Here is a 21,546-nt window from a genome sequence, read left to right on the forward strand (position 1 = left end):
TATCACCTAGATTTATTATCCTGATTTAACAAGTGAAGAAACAGGCCTAGAAGGGTAAAGTGACTGAGAGGTTATGACCCTGGTCACATGGACAATAAATGGCAGATGATCTATGATTCAAACCCATAGGATTCTTAATTTTTTCCTTTCTAATTTACTGTCCAATGCCCTCATTTTATAGATGAGGATTTAAGACTCGTAAAATTCAAATAACTATGGAAGTTGTTACTAACAGAGACAGAATTTAAACACAGATTTAAAGACTTCAACACACTGCCTTCTCAGATATCCTTTGATTGCCAATTCATTCCTCTTTCCACTACATTATTCAATTTATTATACATTTTTATTATAATATTTTTCCCTCCTTTAAAGTATAATTCTGGACAAGTCTTCTGGACAAGTCTTGACATATGTAGAGATATGGTCAATTACTTAAATTATGAAGAAGTAGTCAAGGGACACTTTCCATCTCAGACTTAATTTGAAAAATCTAAATATTAAAACCCAGATTGAAGGAACTCAACCAAGTTCAGTGCTTCTGACACAGAGGCTCCATTCCTAGGAATTTTAAGAAGAGATGCCAACAATTAGAACCTGGGAGCCCAAGAAACATTCTTTTGCCAGTGAAGTGACAAATAAAAAGAGCCCCTCCAAAGCATCTGAGTAACCAAAGAGGAGAGAAGCCAAGCTACTATTAAGAAAAATGCACAGATCCAGGAATAATGAGCTAAACTCTTAGTTTATTCATCTTTCTAGGGAATAGAACTACTTAAAAGAATAGGAACTGTCAGATGTAATTAATACACACTGTATAGTGTAATTGGTTTTCTTTACTTTCATCATTTATGCCAAAGTTTAAGACCAGAGTGAAGCTGACTAATAATAATCCCATGTTGTAAGAGGGAGACACAAGAATAAAACAAGAAATTCATCTCTATGCAAGCATGTCTTTTGATATGGTTTTTCTTTGACTTTTAACACTGGAAATGAATGTATATGGTGTGTTAACATTAAATTTTGAATTATATATGCCCAAAGGGCTATAAAACTGTGCATACCTTTTGACCCAGGAATACCACTGCTAGGTCTGCATTAAAAAAAAAGAAAAGAAAAAGGACTTACCTGTACAAAAAATATTTATAACAGCTCTTTATATGGTGGCAAAGATTGGAAATTAAGGAGGTGTCCATTCATTGAGGAATGGCTGAAAAAGTTGTGGCATATGATTTTGGTGCAATACTACTGTGTAATGAGAAATGATGAGCAGGAGGCCTTCAGAAAAACCTGGGAAGGCTTATGTGAACCGATGCAAATTAAAGTGAGTAGAACCAGGAGAATATTATATACAGTAAGAGCAATATTGCAATAATGAACAATTGGGAAAGACGTAGCTACTCTGATCAAGACAGTGATTTGAGATAATTCCAAAAGACTCATCATGAAAAATGTTATCCACCTTACGAGACAGAACTGAGGAACTCTGAAGATTCAAGCATTCTCATTTTCTTTATGTTTCTGGGTTTGCTTTTTTTTTTGCAATATGGATAATATGAAAATGTGTTTCACATGATTTGACATGTATAATTGCTATCATATTGCTTGCCTATTCAATATGGGATAAAGAATGGCATCAGAGGAGGGGAGGGAAAGAACATAATTCATGTAACCATGGGGAAAATATTCTAAATTAATTATTTAAATAAACTTTAAAAAAAGTAAAATACATCAAGAAAAGATTTTTAAAAAGAGAAAAAAGAACGGCATCAGAATCAAGAAGATCTGAGCTATGTAAAGCCCTGACCAGAACATGCTATCTATGGGACCCAGACCAAATCACCCATCTTCTCGGTGCCCATCCGGGCAAGTTTCCAGTGTTGATATGCCTTAAGAGAAGACATTTATCCATCCGGAACTATGGAAATGTATCTATCTAAACCTAGCTTAGCGCAGTACCTGGATCATAGTAGGCACTTCATAAATGTTTATTGGCTCATTGTCTGAAATCAATGAAATGGCAAATTTGGACAAAATTAATTCATTAAAAGAATGTGATAACATTCAGGATCTTTATAGAACACTAGCCAAATGTCTACATTTTACACAGACCCAGATAGAGAATGTGACTTGACTGTGAAACATTGAGAAGTCCCTTTAGGAAAACTGTCACACAGTGAATGGCCAAACGAGGAGTGGGATGTGTTAAGGGAGGCAGGAGGGATGCACTGGAGAGAGAGCTAGATTTGGAGTTTAAAAACCCAACTAACTCTTAAAGGCACATTAGCTCATGAGCCCCTTGAGGGCAGGGACTATTTCTTGACTCTTTTGTACTCCTAGTGCTGGTGAACATAAATGAACCTTCCTCTACTTTTCCTCCCAAGTCTTCTGGACTTGTTCCAACTTCAAATCATCTCTTGGAGGTAGAAGGCACCTCAGTTACTGAAAGGAACTCTTATAACCCAACTCCTACAAGAACAGAAATCTTTTCTACAACACTCCTAACAAGTGGTTATCCAACTTTGGCTTAAAGACCTTCAGGGAGGGGGGACTCCCTCTTTACTAAGGTCATAGAACTGTGTTCAGACCCCCACCTAAAAATATTTCTCTACCCCAGTTTCAGTGGTCTTCCATTTCTAAATCTCTGTTCCTATCATTCACTCGAACACAGCTCTAACTTGTGAGGAAGATTTTCCTTACATCGCAGCTCAAATCTGCCTGTCTACAACTTCCACCCGTGAGTCCCGCTTTGGTCCTCTAGGGCCAAATAAAACAAATCTAATCCCTATTCTTCGTGACAACTTTTTACAGACTGGTCTTAGAGTCCTGCCTTGCGCCAGGTCTTTCAACATACAAACAATTCTTGATGAATGCTTCATTGAAAACTAAAATAATTGAAATTCTAGAATGCTTGTTTAACATTCACTTCCAATTTGGGGTTCAATATGTTTGGTTCTGTCCTTTCCAGCTCAGTGTGGTTCTCAAGCCATCGCTGCTGGAGGAAAGTTGCTGAAGTGAGCAGCTTTTTGGTTTTCTTCCCCTTGTGAGGTTTAAGTAAGTATTTAGAACATCTACAAGTCCAGCCATAGAAGCAACAACAACCTTGGTAATGACTAAATTATAGATTTGCCAATGAGCCTGAAGGATCACAGGGAATAATTCATGGTCCTGGGCAAACTCCATATGACTAAAAGCCCATCATGCCCTGACCACAGCTGTGGCCACATGGAATTTTTTTGACTAATGAGGAAACCAAAACTCCTGTTGTGACTCTAGCAGGTCCTATTCATCCACAAATACACACACATCCATGTTTTAAGGCTGAGGAAACTGAGGCGGGCAGAGCTTAATTGACTTGCCTTTGAAGTATCTGAGATGGACAAAGTACTTTCTTATAATTAAGTGACATGTATTCAGAAATCTTCAGTAACTTCTTGCTGATTTAACTACTTAAAACTAGCTTAGCCTGTTACTTAATAGGTGCTTAATAACTGCTGATTGATTGATTGATTTAGCTAAACCAACTAAATGGCAAATTTGAGCAAAATAAATAAATTTAAAGAATTCTAAAGAATGTTGAGTTTTAGTCCTGGCAGTCAAAGCTCTCCATGAAATGACTTTGATTTACCTTCCAGCTTTAATGCACATCGTTCCTTCCCATGTACTCAACATTCAAGCTAAAGAGACTCTTCTCTATCCCAGGGGATTGTTCTGTACAAACTCTCCCCTTCTGCAAACCTCATTCTTTTCCCAATCCTGCCCTTTCTCAAACCTAGAATGGGTTTCTTGACCCCATTTTTTTTTTCAATCTGTTAAAGCCTTATTGAGATGTCCTTCACTTCTTTGGAGAAAGCTTTCTCTAATCCCACCTCCAGGTGAAAGGGAACCTTCATATTCCTCTGAGCATTTGGTTAAAAACACTCATCTTGTGTTGTAATGATTTGGAGGCAAGTCTTTCCCCCAATAGGCAGTAACCTCCTTGGAGACCTTTAGTGGACTTCATTTTTATCCTTAGACCCCAGGGCCCAGCACACCACCTTCAACCCAGAAGCAGCTGAAAAGTGTTTGTTGAATTGCTTCACTTTTCCAGTTGTGTTCCTCGTGGAAGCACAGGACCCGGTGTACAACATGTACTGAATAAAGATTTTTCCTTTCATGCCTTCATTTTTTCACCCATTCATTCATTGAATAAAATCACCACTTCTCTTCCAGGAAAGGCTACATTCATCTTCAATTTCCAAATGAAGAAATGGGAAACAAAATGTAATGCGTTATGTTTTTGCTTAGTGGCTGTTACAGAACTGCACAGATTCATTTGAGCCTACTCAGTGCACCTCATTCTTGGAGAAAAGAAATTGGTCATATCTCTGCTCCTAATACTGTCTAATAAATACTGTCTATAAAATGGACATAATAATTTTCCCTACACCGATCTCATCGGGTTATTATGAGAATCAGATGAGGTATTAGAAACACATTGATATTCTTTCAAGCACATTTAAAACAAGGCATCCTTAAATCCCATTATGGATGTAGATTCTAAACAATCACCCCAGTGCAAATATCAATAATATGGAAATAGGTCTTGACCAATGATGCATGTAAAAACCCAGTGGGATTGCTCATTGGCTATGATAGGGGGTGGGAGGAGGGGAGGGAAAGAACATGATTCTTGTAACCATGGAAAAGTATTTTAAATTAATTAATTAAATAAAAAATTTCAATTAAAAAATGAAAAAAATAAATAAAAAATAAATTTCCTGTTAATCCTTTCACACTCCCAGTCTTTCAGCCAAACTTTTACTTCTTGGTTCCCTGTGGATAGCATTCCATTTCCCACCTTTGTGCCTTTGAATATTCTGTCCTCCAAGCTTGATTCCAAACTTTCTTTTACTCCATCTTCTAGAATTTGAGCTTTTCTTTGAAGATTCAAGTGGCAGATCAGCGATTTCCCCTTATCCTATGTTAGTCCCCCTTTCCTGAAACTATTTAATATTTCTTTTGTATGTATTTTCTACTAACTTATCTGCATAAAGTTTATCCCAAAGAACTTTAATCTACAGAAAACTACCAATATTCTAAAGATGATTTGGCTCATGGTTAAATTGTTAAAGAAACAGAAACAAAGGGTAGGAGAGGAAGGATCTAGTCTGTATCTTATGACACTGCTCCACACCAATTTATTTAATGCTAAATTGTTCATTATCAGAAAATATAAAGGCAGGACTACTTCCTTTATGTCTTTGTATCTCCTAGTGACTAGCACATTGATTGTCATGCAATAGGCACTCAATATATTCTCGTTGAATTAAATAGAGTGAAGATGGACAGCAACATTATAATGAATTGTTTCTAATGAATTAATAATAATGAGCATCAACTTCAATTGGGAAATTCATAGGTGCATGGGATATCTAGTAGGAATTTTAGAAAGCATTTAATGAAATTTTCACTTTACAAATGATCAAAATGAGGTTCAAAGTAGGAAATAATTTACCCAGGGTCACATAAGTAAGGAGTGTATAGTTTAAATATCCCTCATTTGACTTTAAATCCAGGACTTTTAAACTTTCTCATTTCTGAAGGCTTGAGGAAATAGTGAAGTATTTTGATTAGGGGTAGACTTCAAAAATAGCTCATACCCTGTCCTTTCATGGGTCCCATCTCCATTGTGGTTCTATTGTTTCCCATTCCTCATGACCCAATTTGGGGTTTTCTTGGCAGAGATACTAGAGTATTTTGCCATTTCCTCTCTAGGGCATTTTACAGATGAAGAAACTGAAGCAAACAGGTTTAAATGGTTTAATTAGGATCTCATGACCAGGAAGTATCTATCTGAGACTGGATTTGCAATCAAAAAGTAGAGTCTTACTGAAGTCCAGAACTCCATCCATTGCACCACCTAGCTGCCCTAATTCAAATATGTCTTCTAAAATATTCTAGATTCCTTTATCCCTTTGATAATTAAATTAAACTTAATTTAAAGATATTATAGATCTCATACATCCAACAGAAAGATAGTAGTTTGATGGTTTTGTGATTCATCAAGAATCTCACAGAATCATTGGTCTAGCCCAACCCCTTAATTTTACAGTGAAATAACCAAAGCCCAAGAAACTTAAATGACTTGCCTAGGATTATACAAGTTGTACCCTCTGTCACTTTTAAAAGTAATTAAATGTGTGCATGTGACTCAAAACTGTAAGAAATAATTAATTCATAAGTAACTTTGGATATTATGAATTAAATTTAAAAGCATATTGAAACTACCAAGAACAAATTGGCATAGTTGGTAACCTCACATTAAAATGTTAAACTGTAAAAGGCTGAAACTCTCTTTGAATCATAACCCACATAACCCATCTTTTAAATTATTTAAAAGAGTGAAATATTTCAAAAGACTATGGATGATGATAATGTTTTTTGCTGTTTTATTTTTCAATTATTAGGTTAAGCATAGCATGCAAATAATTGATCAGAAATATTTATAAATGACTTACAGTGAAATAATCATTCTAAATGAGAAAAATCTCACTATATAAGTACACATGTAATTTTTTTTTAAATGAAAATATTTCCTTCCATTCATGTGGTTCCATGGTTTTAGTTAAATAGGTTTCAAAATGAGAATTTGCTAGTGGAACTTTAATTCAGCTTAATGAATATCATTTTGATGCTTTAACATACAAAACAACAACAACAACAACATATGAATTAAGGTTAGTGAGAGGAATTTACTTTGACTCAACGGTTTAAAGTTTGGGCCTTTTAAATTAACCTTTGGGTGTCTAAAAATGTCGCTTGAAAAGGGTGACATTACAAGACATTTGGGAGATTTCTATGACTTGCCAAGTTTACAAAGCTCACAAATAGCACTTGGTACTATGTGGGTATGTGCATGTGTGTTTGTGATAAAGCAGGCCTGCCTTTCATTTGATTTTTTTTAAAAAGTCAGTTACAATGTTTTCAAAACATTTTTCATAAGATCGTAAAAATTCCTAGTAGTAAACATCAATGAAATGGATAGTAAGAAAATGGAGACTTTGTTTGGAAAACTAACTGGAAAGTGTAATTCCTAGAGGAATCTCTAGTATGAGCACTTGTAAAGAATTCCAGGATTGGCCAAAATCTCATTCCAGCGTGATGTCATTGGCTACTCGAAGACAGTCATATATTTCTGATGGCAACTTAGAGTGACTGAGGAGATTTCCATCCAGCCGTAGGTGTTTGACTCTGGAATAGGATAAAGGACCCAGAACCCTGCAGAAACTTTTTACTTCAAACTCTGAAAAATAAAACATAGGGAAATTTAGACATTTGCTTTGCACAGTCTTTGAAAAAAACCTAAATTATAATATTTTATAAATATATTTATAATTACCCATAATTGTAGTATCTTGAATGTACTACTAATTTCGCGGAACATTTTTTGATTTGCTCTTATGTGTAGGGCATTCATAAATCATAGACTATAGGTCTGCAACTGGAAAGGACCACAGAAGCTATTAAATCCATTCTTCTAATTTCACAAATGGGAGACTGAGGCTTTGGTGCTTCATTGACTTATTGAACCAAGTTTCTCTGAATCATATCACACTCTATTTAATCTCTATAGCTATGAAATTTTTGTTTTGTTTCTGTTTTCATTTTTGTTTTTGTCTTAAAACAATATATTGGACCTGGGGGCAGTAGATAATATGGTGGATAGAGTGCTGTTCCTGGACTCATCCTGGAAAGTTCAAATCTAACCTCAGACATTTATGAGCTGTATGACCATGACTAAGTCATTTAACCCTGTTTGCCTTAGTTCTTCATCTATGAAATGAGCTGGAGAAAAAAGTGGAAAACAACTCTAGTATCTTTCCCAAGAAAACCCTAATTGGAGTCTAGAAGAGTTGGACACAATTGAAAAATGACTTAATCCTTGGCCTGATCTCAAGGATTTTGTACAGGACAGATGTGAGGTGAACACTGATAAGGACTGATAAATTAAGATGTTATGAGTATTAGGGAGGCAAAGGAGAGATGGAAAGAAAGTGATTGAGGAAGATTTAAGAAGACATGAAAGAAGTTTACATTGGAGCATCAACTAAATAGAAGAATAAAATAAAATAAAATAAAATAGAAGTTAGAGCTTTAAAATAAAGCTGGAATTGGTGGTTTTGTACCTTGCTTAATTCATCTATTTGGGTATTGGAGCCTGGTCACATGCACTTCAGGAGACCACTAGGCTATTGGAGTGGATAAAATGGATATTAATGACCACTGGGCACAGAAGACTAGAGCTAGATGGAAAGAAACTGACTCGGACTACAGTCATGGGAAAAGTATGAGGGAAGGAAGCATATGATCTATGAACTTCTCTAACAGTTATAACTACTGATGTGCTAGATTTCCTCATTTTGAAGATGCTGAGGGAGTTCCAGCCTTTTCTCGATACATCCCTGAACACAGTTATCTCAGCTTTCCATCTTCCAGTCTAAACACCTAAATACCCATATCCATTAGAAAATGTCTTGCAACTTTGGAAATCCAGAATTCTGTTTTGAATTGGATTATATTGGCCAAAATTGCTGCCCTCAAGATTTTAAATTAATAATCATCAGAGGCATATTTTAAGAAAAAAAAGTTCAAGAATTGATGTTAAGAATGATATACTATGATATTCTATGAATGTTTTTGTTTTTTTCTGAAGAAATAAATAATAATTACTGTATTGTCAAAAAAAGTAATAAGAAAAAAAAACAAGATTCTTTCCTGATAATATTATTAAAGTCCCAGAGCAGTTTTATAAGAGTATATATTTCCAGGAAGTCACTGGAGTCACAAACTCCTGGGTTCAAGTTTTGCCTCCATGAGGCTGGATGTCATCTTCTTTCTCAGTGCCCCAGGCAGCTCTCTAAGACCCTAGATTACAGAGCAAGTGCTCATCCACATTTAGTAGTGGGAGTTTCCTCATCATCACAGGAATGAATGAAAAGCACATTTGTTGGCTGCCAAACACTGATACATAGTAGGCAAGGTTAAAAATACCGGTGGAATTATAGCTCGAACACAAAATAAAGTATATCCATATGTGGCATAGCACATATTTTGCCTTATTTGATCCTAATCATAGTATTATGGGATATACAATTACTATGTTGACAGAAGAAGGCTGGTACATGTTTAATGATCAGCTCTTCAGGAAAAAAATACACGTAACACACTTTAAATTTAATTTACATTAATGAAAATTTCTCCAGAGCTTTCTTATCTAAACAATCAACAAAAACAATAAATTAATCTGTGATTTATAGAGTTTATGGATTTCTGTGGTATTCATGCTCACACTGAAAATTTAGCAATCATCTCTCAAGGACTGATATTAACAGTTCCAGGACACCCCTATAATATCATTCCAATTCAAAATAATGAGGAAATTGAGTCAGTGACTTCCAATATAACACAACTAGCAAATGGCAAAGGTTACAACTCAAACTCATGTTTTCTGACTGACAGTTTAGTGGGTTTTTTCCCTCTACACCAGAAGGAAGGAAGGAAGGAAGGAAAGAATGAACAAATGAACAAACAAATAAATGAAGGAAGGAACAAAGGGAGGGAGGGAGGGAAAAAAGAAGGAAGGAAGGAAGAAAAATAGAAGGGGCAGGAAAGGGGAAAGATTCAATTCTATATCCATTTATGAAACATGTATTAGATGTACGGTATTATTCTAGGAACTAGAAGGTCAATAATTAGGAGCCAATTGAGGGTTAAAATCTATGTCTATACAGAACATCTATGATAAAAAAGCATATTTTGTGCTCATTCTGACAATGTTTTGTTATCATTTTCAGATTCTGATTCTCTTTCCCATTACTTAGTCAACTTAATATCTATTCTTTTCTATTTTATTGTATACAAAATATTAGCCAGCTCCCATACTCAGCAAGCTCGCAACTTGATGGTGGTCCAGGTATGATGTAGGATTAGTGCTGTCTGATTGCCAAATAATAATGTCAAGTAATGACAAGTCAACACTACCAGTTGTTTCCAACTGAAAATTCCACAATGTAGTGAAATTTTGCTAACTTTACTCTTAGAGTTTAGGGGTTAGGAAAGACCAGGCTGACTTAAGAGAAAGTCCTAAATTATAGAAACTTAAAAGAAATGCACATTTGTGGTTTACAGGTATATTGAGTGTGCTCAAATAGCCAAATAATTCCAAGTCAAAGATCTGCCTGACTTACTCCTCCTTCTTCTCCTACTGCTACTACCAACACTATTACTACTACTGCTGCTGCTACTACTACTACTACTACTAATAATAATAATAATAATTAATAATGTAATAATAAAATTGATTAATACCAGCAATTTTGGAAGTAAAAAAAAGCTATTTTAATATTGGAATTCAGTAAAAGAAATGAAGTATACAGTATTAAAGAGGACATATATCAAACTGCAGTACTTTGCCCCAGTTGGACCACATTTGTAATGTTTTATTCAAGTCTGAGCACTACTTTTCAGGAATGACATTGATAACACTACCACTCTAGTTCAGGCCCTTATTACCTCATGCCTACATTACTGTAATACTCTGCTGGTGGGTCAGCCTACTTCAAAACTCTCCCCACTCCAATCCATTTTTTAATTGTTATGTCAATTTTGTTGTTTAACTGGTGCAACAGTTTTTTGTTTATTCACATGGTAAATTTATTGTTTATAATTAAATAATAAAATAAAAAAATAATGATGATGATGATGATGATAATATGGCTTCATGACACTATGGATAAAGAGCCAGTCTCTAAAAAAGACAACTTCAAGTCCTGTTCATACTGGCTACATGACCTTGATAGGTCCCTTAATCTCTTTTTGTCCAAAGGAACTTCCTGAGACTCAAGTTTCAGAAACATTACAATTCTCCTTTGATAGAAAGAGTTGCCTCAAGAGGAATTTTCTATATCAATGAAGTCACAGATGTTACTGTCAATGATAATTCTCATTTTCCTAGTCTTGTAAAGTAGGTAGTAGACGAATGTATTGCTTTTCCCATCTAAAAGAGAAGTTTTTATAAAGCATTATAGAAAATTGAAATTCTAAGTCTCAACCTCAAAGTTCCATATTGTACTTTTAAAAAAGCTGATATCCCTTTTAAAAATGTGATATTTTTAGCCTTTATTTTAGAAAATAGTTTAGAAATTTGAGATATCATGGCATAATGTACAGAGAGTTGACCTTGGAGTCAAGAAGACCTATGTTTAAGCCCAACTTCTGACATGTATTGTTTATGTGACTATGGACAAGTCACCTAAATTCTCAAAGCCTTAGGTAACCCTCAGACTCAACATTAGAAAAAAGTTGACATTCTTGATTAGGTGTTCCCACCATATAAGATTATTTGTACAGATTAAAAAAATGGATGGAAATTGAGTTAATAGAAAAGTAATTTGTCCATAGTCATATGGCTAACAAGTATCTAACCTCAGAAAAAAAAATAAATAAAAAACCACATCTCCTAACTAATTCTAATCTATTTTCTAATATAAAGGATTTTTAAAATCACATTTTAAAAATGGACATCACAGCTTATAAAAGTACAATATGAAAGTTTGAGGTTGAGATTTAGAATCTTGAAAATCTCTTCCAGGTAAACATGACTGCAGTTTAGGCACAGGAATCTACATCACCTCATCACCTACCAATATAGACTACCTCAAAAGGACAAAAAAACTGAATTCACATGAACAAAGGGACTCCAAAGTAGGGCACAGCATGGAAGGTACATGGGATTTGGGCATTTCCACAGTATAAGTGGGTGAAATAGTTTTCATCAAAATGTGAGCTGATCTAGCCTCCCCCACTCCATGGAGCCAGTTCTCTAGACTCAGAGTCAGTACATGCTAGAATCAGTGAGTGAGGGAGGGGCACCTCTAGGTCCTTGGCAGCTGATTAAGACCACCAAAGACCCACCCCTGAGAGCAGCTGGACTTGAGACCCCAACAGGCAGAAGAGCAGAGATCTTGGGCTTGGAGATAGTGCCGAGGAGGGCTGCAAACAGTAGAAACTCCAGAGACTCAAGAGGTGGCCTCAGGCAAAAACCCTGCCCCTTAACTCCATACAGAGAGAGCCTGCCCTCTTCACTCAGACTTCTGACTGGAAAACCAGCATAGTGATGGCAAAAAATGCCCAGGAAAAACAACTTCCCAACACCAAGAAGAACAAGAAGAGGGCTTTGACCCTGGATAATTTTTATAGAAGAAAAATCCAGACTACAGAGGAAATAGCAGAAGAGGACGAACAAATAAATATCCAAACCTTCCAAAAAAAAATGGAAATTGGCTACAAGCTCTTGAAGAGTTTAAATCAGAGCTTATGAAAAAGATGGAAGAATATGGTCAAGAAAAGTGGAAAATAGTTCAAAAAGAAAATAACACTTTAAAAGACAGGAACTCCCAATTGGAGAAAGAAGCCCAGAAATCAAAAGAAATGATAAATGAATTAGAGACCAAAATTAAACAGTTGGAAGCCATGAAAGGTAGGATAGGCCAAGCTGAAAAGGAAAAATCAAAAGATTATAGTGGAAAACCAGTCTTTAAAGACCAGAATTGGGCAATTAGAAGCCAGTGATCTTGCAAAAAAAAAAAAAAGCAAGAATTAATAAAGAGAAATCAAAAGATTGACAAAATAGAAGGAAACATGAAATATCTGATGAATAAGATTACTGACCAAAAAAACAGGTCTAGAAGAGACAATTTGAGAATCACTGGTCTAACTGAAAACCCAGAAATAACAGAAACCTTGACATCGTGATACAAGAAATTATCCAAGAATACTGCCCTTATGTTCTTGAACAAGAGGGAAAAATAGACATTGAAAGAGTTCATAGAACATCCTCTACACTAAATCCTCAAAAGACAATCTCCAGGAATGTAATTGCCAAATTTAAGAGCTTCCAAGCTAAGGAAAAAATTTTACAAGAAGCCAAAAAGAAACAATTCAGATATCAAGGAGCATCAATCAGGATCACACAAGATCTGGCAGCTTCCACACTAAAAGACCACAAGACTTAGAATAAGATATTCAGAAAGGCAAAAGAAATGGGTCTCTAACCAAGGATCACCTACCCATTAAAACTGACTATATACTTCCAGGGGAAAAGTATAAGCATTCAACAATGTAGCTTTCCAAGTATTTGTAAAGAAAAGACCAGAACTAAGTGGAAAGTTTGATAACCAAACACAAAGATCAAGAGAAACATGAAAAGGTAAAAAAAGAGAGGAAAGGGAGAGAATGTTTTTTTTTTTAATTTAGAATCTTGAAGATCTGAGTTTGAATCCTCAGAAGTTTATCTCTGAATCTTCTGAAGTGTCAGAAGTTTAAGTAGTATGACCTTGTGCAAGTAACTAAACTTCTCTGGACCTTAGTCCCCTCATTTGTAAAATAAGGGAACTTAAAAATAAGGATCTTCTTTGCCTCCATTTCTTCATCTCCAAAATTAGCTGGAGAAGGAAATGTCAAACTGTTTCAGTATTTCTAACACAAAAAACCCAAATCAAATGGACTAATGAAGAGTTAGACACAACTGAAAGACTGAACAACACAATCAAAGAATGCCATTACTTAAAAAGACCCCTAAGTTTCTCTAGTTCTACTAATTTTACTCTAATTTTACATGTGAATAAACTGAGGCACAGAGAAGTTAATTTCCTTACTCAAGTTAATATAAATAACTCCTGACATAACTAGAACTAGAGCCCAACTGTGGCCACTTTACTCATTATATTACTCTGGGAGTGTAAAACACGATTCTGAGGTATTAGATCTCAGTCCAATACAACCAGCTTGTGTGCTTCATCTTAATTAAAATTCTTCCATTTCACTTCTTGGTCTCTCAATGCTAAGAACATTAAAAACAACAACAAAGATAAAGAGATGGATAGATGGACAGATGGATGGATGGATTGATGGATGGATGGGGGAAGAGAGAAAGAGAGAGGGGGGCGGAGAGAGAGAGAGAGGAGAGGAGAGACAGACAGATGAATTTGTGCCTTCAAGGTTCACAAAGAGCTTTGCAAAACATCTCATTTTATCCTGGAGTTGACTTTGGGAGAGAGGTACTATTTATTATTCCTCTTTTACATATAAGGAAACTGAGACAAAGATTAAGTGACTCTGAGTCATACAGTTAACAAGTCAAGATTTCAACTTAACTATACTGATTCTAGTTCCATTGCTCTATCTACTCAGATATCCAGTTCCTTAATTCACTTAAAAAGTAACACTAGCTACAATATGGTCTTGGAGGAATTCTGTGACTACTCATAATTTTATCTGTTGCCAATGTAATATATAGGAAATAGGGGATGGTTCTAACAATTAACAGGGCAACAATGAGATTGTAATAGATCTTATCAGAGTTCTAACTAGAAAGTAAAAGGGAAACTACCCATAGTGAAAAAAGAAGTAAAGAAGTGTTGAAGAAAAAAAAAGTTGAAAGGGAAAAAAGGGAATGTGTGATACTATGGCCAAATACAGATAACCTCTACCCCCAATTTAGTTTAGGTCTGCTTCAATTCAATTTTATCTAAAACCTGGGAGGAGTAGAAGACTTTACCTGACAGAATATCTAGCATCATTGGTTGTGACTAAAGATGTGGGATGAAGGAGTTCTAGTATCATAATTGGTAAAGGATGTAATCCTGTTGTTTTTAGGTCATGGTCAGAAATAGATGAGAAAATGACCCTTAAGCTCCTATTTCCAATAAAAGAAAGATTGTGTTTTATTCCAGATAATCTATTATAGTGTAAATTTAGAACTAGGAGGAACTTTAAAGATCATCTAGCCCAACCTTTTCCAGATGAAGAAACTGAAGCCTGGGGGTATATATTCAAGTCACTTATCCAAAGTTCCTTAGCAGAGCTTACTCAAACTCACACCCTCCAATTCCAGATTAAAGATTCATTCCACTTTACCATTTAGCCTTGATATGTTGAATTCTAAATTTTCTTTAACTCTTCCTGACTCTCCTGTTGTTATTCTCTCTTTTATACTATTATGTTCTCCTTTAGTTAAATGTCACTTAAATTTAGTTAATTAAATTTAGTTAAAATAATCATTTATTCTGGTACATTGATAAGCATATCAACATTTCATGAAGATTTGTAGTTGTCAATAATGAGAAGTTATTTTCAGACCCTGTATATCAAAATCATATACTTTATCTCTAAGAATTCATACCTTTATGAATACCTTTATTTCTAAGAATTCATAGTATCATAGATTTATAACGAGAAGAGATCCTAGTTATCTAGTCCAACCCCCTCAGCTTATAGATTTAAGAAACTGAAACCCAGGGAAACTAAATGACTTAGTACCATAAATCAATTTTGAGTCCTAAGAGACTGGAGAAATTTCCATCTTGACCTTCACAAGGGGACTCAGATTTATGTATATTAAAATATGGCACATATATTTGTGATCATCGTGAATGTACCCAATAAAATATGGACAGGGATTTGTACTTACTATCAATCTCATTGACCTCAAGATAATAGTTTTCAAGGTTTTCATTGACAGCTGGAATTTTCTTCAGCTTATTGTAGGAGAGATCCAACTCAATGAGAGTAGAGACATTGAAAGAATTTCCTGGGATTCCACTATCAGCCAATTGATTGTGAGACAATCGTAGGTACTGAAGGGCACTAAGGCGCTTGAAATACTCATCAGGCACATTGGTAATCTTATTGTTGTCTAGGTAGAGAGTCAGCAGAGAAATGGGAAGGCCACTGGGAAGCTTGGTCAATTGATTATAGCTCAAGTCAAGATATTCAAGTTTCTTCAGGCTCTTAAAGGCTGCTGAGACTGCATCCTCTTTCAACTGGTTGTGCTGAAGGTTGACAAAGGTCAGGTTGATGAGACCTTCAAAGGAGGACGGTGAGATCTTGGTGATTTTGTTATAAGCCAGCTGCAGGTCATCCAGAGATTTGGGAAGAGGGCCCACCACTTCAGTCAGGTTGTTGTAGTTGATGTGTAATTTCTTGAGCTGTTTCAGCTTTGCAAAAATTTTTCCCTTGATCTTGGAGTTTTCCAAGCGATTGTTATCAAGGATGAGCCACTGGAGATCAGTGACATTCTCAAATGCCTTCTCTTCAATGGATTCAATCATGTTGTTCCGGAGATAAAGGTACTTGATCCCAGGAGGTATGATTGGCATCGTTTTCAGTTTCAGCTCATCACAGTACATTGCTGATGGGTAATTGGCTGGACAGTTACACTCTGGGGCACAGTTTGGTGAAGACATCTGGTACATGGCAAAACCATAATCAAAATCATAGTATTCATGGCAGCTGATGCCACTGATTAATGCCAAGAGGAGTGGGAGTACATTTAGATACATCTTCTTGAGGTATTCTGGACCCTAAGTAGGGGAAAAATAAATATCATTATGTACAGTAGAGTGTCATAGGATCAGAGATGTAGAGGAGGAAAGGGACCCCAGATACCATCCTAATCTATCTATATTTTTACAGATTAGGAAACTGAGGCTCGTGAAGGATAAATGATTTTCATAGATATTGAGCTGCAAGGGATTTTAGAGGTCATCTGAACCCAGTGAAATTGTGTGTTGGCTATGGCAGGAGGGGAGTGAAAGAACATGAATCATGTAACCATGGAAAATTTTTCTTAATCAATAAAATAAAATTAATACAGAGGTCATCTCACCCACCCCATTTTTTGTGGATGAAGAAACTGAGCTCCAGTGAGGTTGAATGACTTAGGAATAGAAGATCTTGGATATTGATCTATAAGGCCTCCTACAGGACATCTCTAGAAGCAGCTAAGTGGCACAACATTGGTTTGAGTAATGGAGGATCTGTAGTCAAGAAGACCTAGAATCAAATCCAGCCTCACACACTAACTAAACTAAATGGTCCTGTATGAATCCTTTGTCTTTCATCTCATTCACTGTCCTCAAATTAGAAATTGGGGATAATAATAGTCTTTGTCCCCTGGAGTTATTGAAAATGAGATAATATTTGTAAATTTGTAAAAAAAAATCTGTAAAACTTAAAAGTACTGGATAAATATTAACTATTAATTAATTCATTATTATCTGACCTCCTTGTTTTGCAGATAAGGAAACTTGAGAGCATTTAGGCAACACATTGAATAGAGGGATGTACTTAGAATCAAGAATCAAGAGTTCAAATCCTGTCTCCTAGGAAACTCATCTAACCTCTTAAAACTTCTGTTTCTTCATCTGTAAAAATGGATACACTATTTGTCCCTCCGTCTCTAGGTTTTTACACAGAGTGAAGGAGAAAACTCTTGGAAAACACATTGCAAGCGTTAATATGCCGTATGCCTTCTAGCTATTATTTATATTGATATTATCAAGATGAGGGCCAAGGAGATAAAAGTGACTTACAAATATATATATTTAGAAATTTCAAGAGTTCTTAGAGGTCATCTAGCTCAACCCTTTTATTTTAACTATGAGGAGATACTGGGAGAGGGGAGGGAAGAGGGGGTGGAAAGAAAATGAATCATATAAACATAGAAAATGAATTTTGAAAAATTAAATTAAAATTAAAATAAAATAGATATGAGGAGATGAAACTCAGACACACAGGGTGATTAATCAAACATCACATAAGCAGTAAATAGCAGAGCTGGGATTTGAAGCAGGGTCTTGGTTATGCTCTCATCTGCCCAGAGTCACAAAGAATGATTATCTCCCTTTCAAATTTAGTCTGGAATGTTTATGATAATCCTAAACTCTCTTTCATGTCTCTTAAATAAATAATCCTAAGTATGTCCTTTATGATACCTTAAAGGAGGAAAATGGTTTCAGTGGCCAACTTTCATTAAGTCAATGCTGGAGAAAACAAATGAACAAATGGAAATAAATAAGAGCTACAGGATAGGATACTCTTGAGCCCCCTTCTGGGCTGTGTATAGAACTACTTCTCCAGGCTGGTTCTCTATGGCCCCAGGAAAGCTCCACTAACCCTTTGGAGCCCTGGTTACCATAACTGGTCACTGCTTTGAAGAGAATTAAAGGCAAAAGCAACAATTTAAAAAATTCTCTCTGCTCCTCTATTTTAATATTGCAGCAGAAGAGCTAGTAGAGTTGAGGAAAATTACATTCTGAGAAGAGAGGTCTAAGAATAAAATCAGTGCCATCAAGAGAATGTAAGCTTATCAGCAATGGCATTTTGCTCTTTTCAGAAAGGTGGCTTATTATTATTTCAGGGTCAGGGACTCAAGAAAGGAATGTTTGGCATAGGTTGTGCAAAATGAGGTTCTTTTGGGGGAAGGGGTAATGGCTTTCTGGCACATTCCATTGGAATTCTTCAGCAGATAACCCTTAGTAAGACACATCAGCTTATTAGAGATGAATATCATGCCAAACCAAAGCAAGCCTTTAACTTATAGAAATAAACTCGGAATCTGGAGAGAAATATCCATGATTCTCTCTCTTTTCTTTCTCAGGGATCTACAGCTTCTCAATTGGCTTCCTGCCAAGATCTTAATGGGCAGAAGCAACAATTCAGGATTTTAGTGGTTGCTCAGAAGTGGGAGGGAGGAGGGACTTAAGCAAAACTTTGGATTTTATCATGGAAGCTGAAGAGCAGCAGCCTGGAACAGTGCTAGACTTGGAATCAGGAAGACCTATGTTCAAATGCCACCTTAGAAATTTACTATGTGACTCTAGACAAGTCAATGTCTCTTTGCCTCAGTTTCCTTAACTGTAAAATAAGGAGGTTGAAATTGCCTTTTATATCTTTAGCTATATTATTTTATAATCTTTACAGACTGTGTGACCTTGGGGAAGTCATCTAATTTCCCTAATCTGTGACATGATGGATCAGACTAGAGGAACTATGAGAACCTCTTTAGCTGTAGATTTGTGATGTTATCTAAGATGTAATAAACTCTTAGAAACAGTGCAGGTCCATGAAATGGGGCAGGGGCAGGGGCAGGAATTAAAGACCAAAAAAAGTTTGAGAAAAAAAGGTTACATTCATCAAAGGTCTGTGTGGTAAGACTTTTATATAATTCTGGAGCTAAAAGGGATTGTGGAGAAAACTGAGGAGCAGAGAAGTGAAGAAACTTTTCCAAGTTCACAAAGAAATTTTAGGAAAAGGGCCAAGACTAGGCTTCCAGTCTCAGTTCAGTTTTCTATTATGTTATGGTTACTCTCAAATGCCTTAGGAAAGTCAGGAGGGTCAGGAGCATATATAATATGAAACATGAATGGTGCCTTTAGGGAATATGTTGGAACTGGGTCTTAGCAAGATGCAGAGTCATAGGTGAACAAAGGCTCTATTGGCTGAGTCAATTTTAAATTAAGAAAGATCCCAATTTCTCTGTATAAAAAGTGAGAATGCAACATGATACTCAATTCTACCCCTTTCTTAGGCTCTGTAATTAACTTAAGATGTGTAAAGAACATGCATCTGAACTGCTTTCCCTTGTAGCCATGAAATCCTTTCATCTATCAAATGCAGCAGCTAAAAAATTTATTATAAATATCCTGAATGTGGCTGCTGAATAGTAGATGGGTGCTTGCTGACCAGACTTGGCGAAATCATAATCACACAGCATTGAGCTGAAATTAACCAATGTTGACATCTTCCTGTGTGTTTCTTTTGTGAAAAATCATCACTTCAGATCAAGCTGTCTTTCTTTATCAATCTGTGTCAGAACGATTTGTCTTTCTCGATCAGTAAAATTTGTCTTTCTCGATCAGTAAAATACCCATATCCTTTTATTACCTTTCCAATTCAAACTCAGTACATTTTCAGTGCCGAAATATCAGTGTCCTGATAATAGCCCAGGAGAAAAAAGAAAAATGCTTTCATGTTTTGTGGTTTTTGTTTTTTATTTTTGGTTGGGATGAATATTGATAGAAAGAAGTAGTGTGGAGTTCAACATGACCAGGAGCTCTATAAGGTTTAACACTGGTTGTACTATTTTTTTCTTAACTTTTTCCAAATGTTTGTTGACTACAAAAGAAGTGCTACTATGGGAGAGAAGGTGGAAACCAAGCAGTGTTATAGTAGATAATCTTTGTAAAATTCCTTGCAAAAGTTAAAGTTCCATATAAACTCATAATGCCATGTATTATTACTTTCTCTCATGGTTTCTGCAAATATCCCTTTCAAAAATACCCTAGATACCATATCCTCAAAATTATGAAAACCAATAAAGTCAGAATAATGTAGTGAATAAATCATCAAACTTGGATTTAAGGAGATCTGAGTTCAAATCCTATCTCAGATATGCATAAATCTATTCTATGCCTCAATTTCCTCCCCCATAAAAAAAGAATCTTAGACTTGACGGCCTTTAATGTCTCTTCCAGTTTTCCTATCTGTGAACTTATGATTCAATGAAGAGATTATGGAGGAGCTCATATCTCTGTGTTCTGCACAAATGATTTTTAGTATAAACTTACAATAATAATGAATTTACTTAAAATCATTTAGAAGTTTGTTTTAAATATTCCTAATTTAAAATTTTAATCCAGTGAAAATAGCAAGGAAGGAAGAATCTTCTAAATCCCAACAATATTCTCTGGGTCTTGTTTAAAATCATTATCATCTCCTTTAAGTTATAAAGTCTTCTTAAAAGTACCCTTCCCCAATAAAACAGAAAATGCCATGCATGGTTTTTCTCTCACTCATAAAACATGGAAGGTATTTTCCACAAACTGTGAAAGCAACTGAACAAAAACCTTGATTTGCTGGTCTCACTCTTACTGGCAAAGCTGCTGGGACATTTTTCTGTTCTTGGGACAAGGCTCTTACCAACTGTCCAGTACTCTCTCTCTCTCTTTCTCTTTTATAGTTAAAACACTCAACAAGGCTTACCTTACTGCCTTGAAACTGCTGTCTTCAATTCCCAGACCAGATGCAAAAAACGATCGGGAGCACCCAATACACGCCGTGAACTGTGTCAGTAGGAACTGACTGCCAGATTCTTCGTGATACAAGAGCTGGGTGTGTGTGTGTGTGTGTGTGTGTGTGTGTGTGTGTGTGTGTGTGTGTGTGTGTGTGTGTATGTGTGTGGTGGGGAACACAAGCCCAGTCAGGCCGTCCTCTGAATGGAGTTATGTCATCGTGGTTAAGCCTCTGGTGTGGCAGGAGCAAGTCCTAATCTTTAATGAAGTGCAGGTGGGCCCCTTATCCAAGGATAGCCCAGCTGGTCTCCCTATGGAATGGAGGAGAGATATGCATTGAAATGAACTCAGATTACAGGCAGTCTCCACTTTTTTGCTAAAGGTATGCAAGTCAAGATGTGGATGTTTCCATCAAATCAGAGTCCTTGTTTCTCATTTCAGCTTCATTCTTTTTTTTTATCAACTCTCTGACTCATTCCCCACTGCCTGCTTTGAATTTCCACCACATCAATAGTAGAATAATTATATATCTTCAAAAAAAGGCAAATCACTCAAATTAAAGGAATTCTAGGGTCTCTTTTGGGGGCAGCTAGATGAGTGAGTGGATAGAGTATTGGACCTGGAATTAGGAAGATCTGAGTCCAAATCTAGCCCC

At 35.9% G+C, this 21,546-nt stretch overlaps 1 protein-coding gene across 1 annotated transcript; it reads right to left on the minus strand.

Moving 5' to 3' along the window:
- Positions 1-6,405: 6,405 nt before the first annotated feature.
- Positions 6,406-21,178, minus strand: LUM (lumican). The gene is made up of 3 exons (XM_001368880.5): positions 20,863-21,178; positions 15,509-16,400; positions 6,406-7,282 (listed from the first exon to the last, which is right to left on the minus strand). Exons 2-3 carry the CDS (start codon positions 16,377-16,379, stop codon positions 7,128-7,130), a joined length of 1,026 nt encoding a protein of 341 aa, XP_001368917.2. The 5' UTR covers positions 16,380-16,400; positions 20,863-21,178; the 3' UTR covers positions 6,406-7,127.
- Between the last annotated feature and the right edge of the window lie 368 nt (positions 21,179-21,546).

The sequence above is a fragment of the Monodelphis domestica genome, chromosome 5 (genome assembly GCF_027887165.1).
Source record: "Monodelphis domestica isolate mMonDom1 chromosome 5, mMonDom1.pri, whole genome shotgun sequence".
NCBI classification, from domain to species: domain Eukaryota; kingdom Metazoa; phylum Chordata; class Mammalia; order Didelphimorphia; family Didelphidae; genus Monodelphis; species Monodelphis domestica.

What these genes read in the sequence shown, in the direction of transcription:
- LUM (XM_001368880.5), bottom strand. Translation starts at nt 16,379, where the DNA reads ATGTATCTAAATGTACTCCCACTCCTCTTGGCATTAATCAGTGGCATC. An exon ending in TGAGGTCAATGAGATTGATA is followed by an intron (nt 7,283 to 15,508) that starts GTAAGTACAAAT and finishes TTTATTTTTCAG; the next exon opens with AGTTTGAAGTAAAAAGTTTC.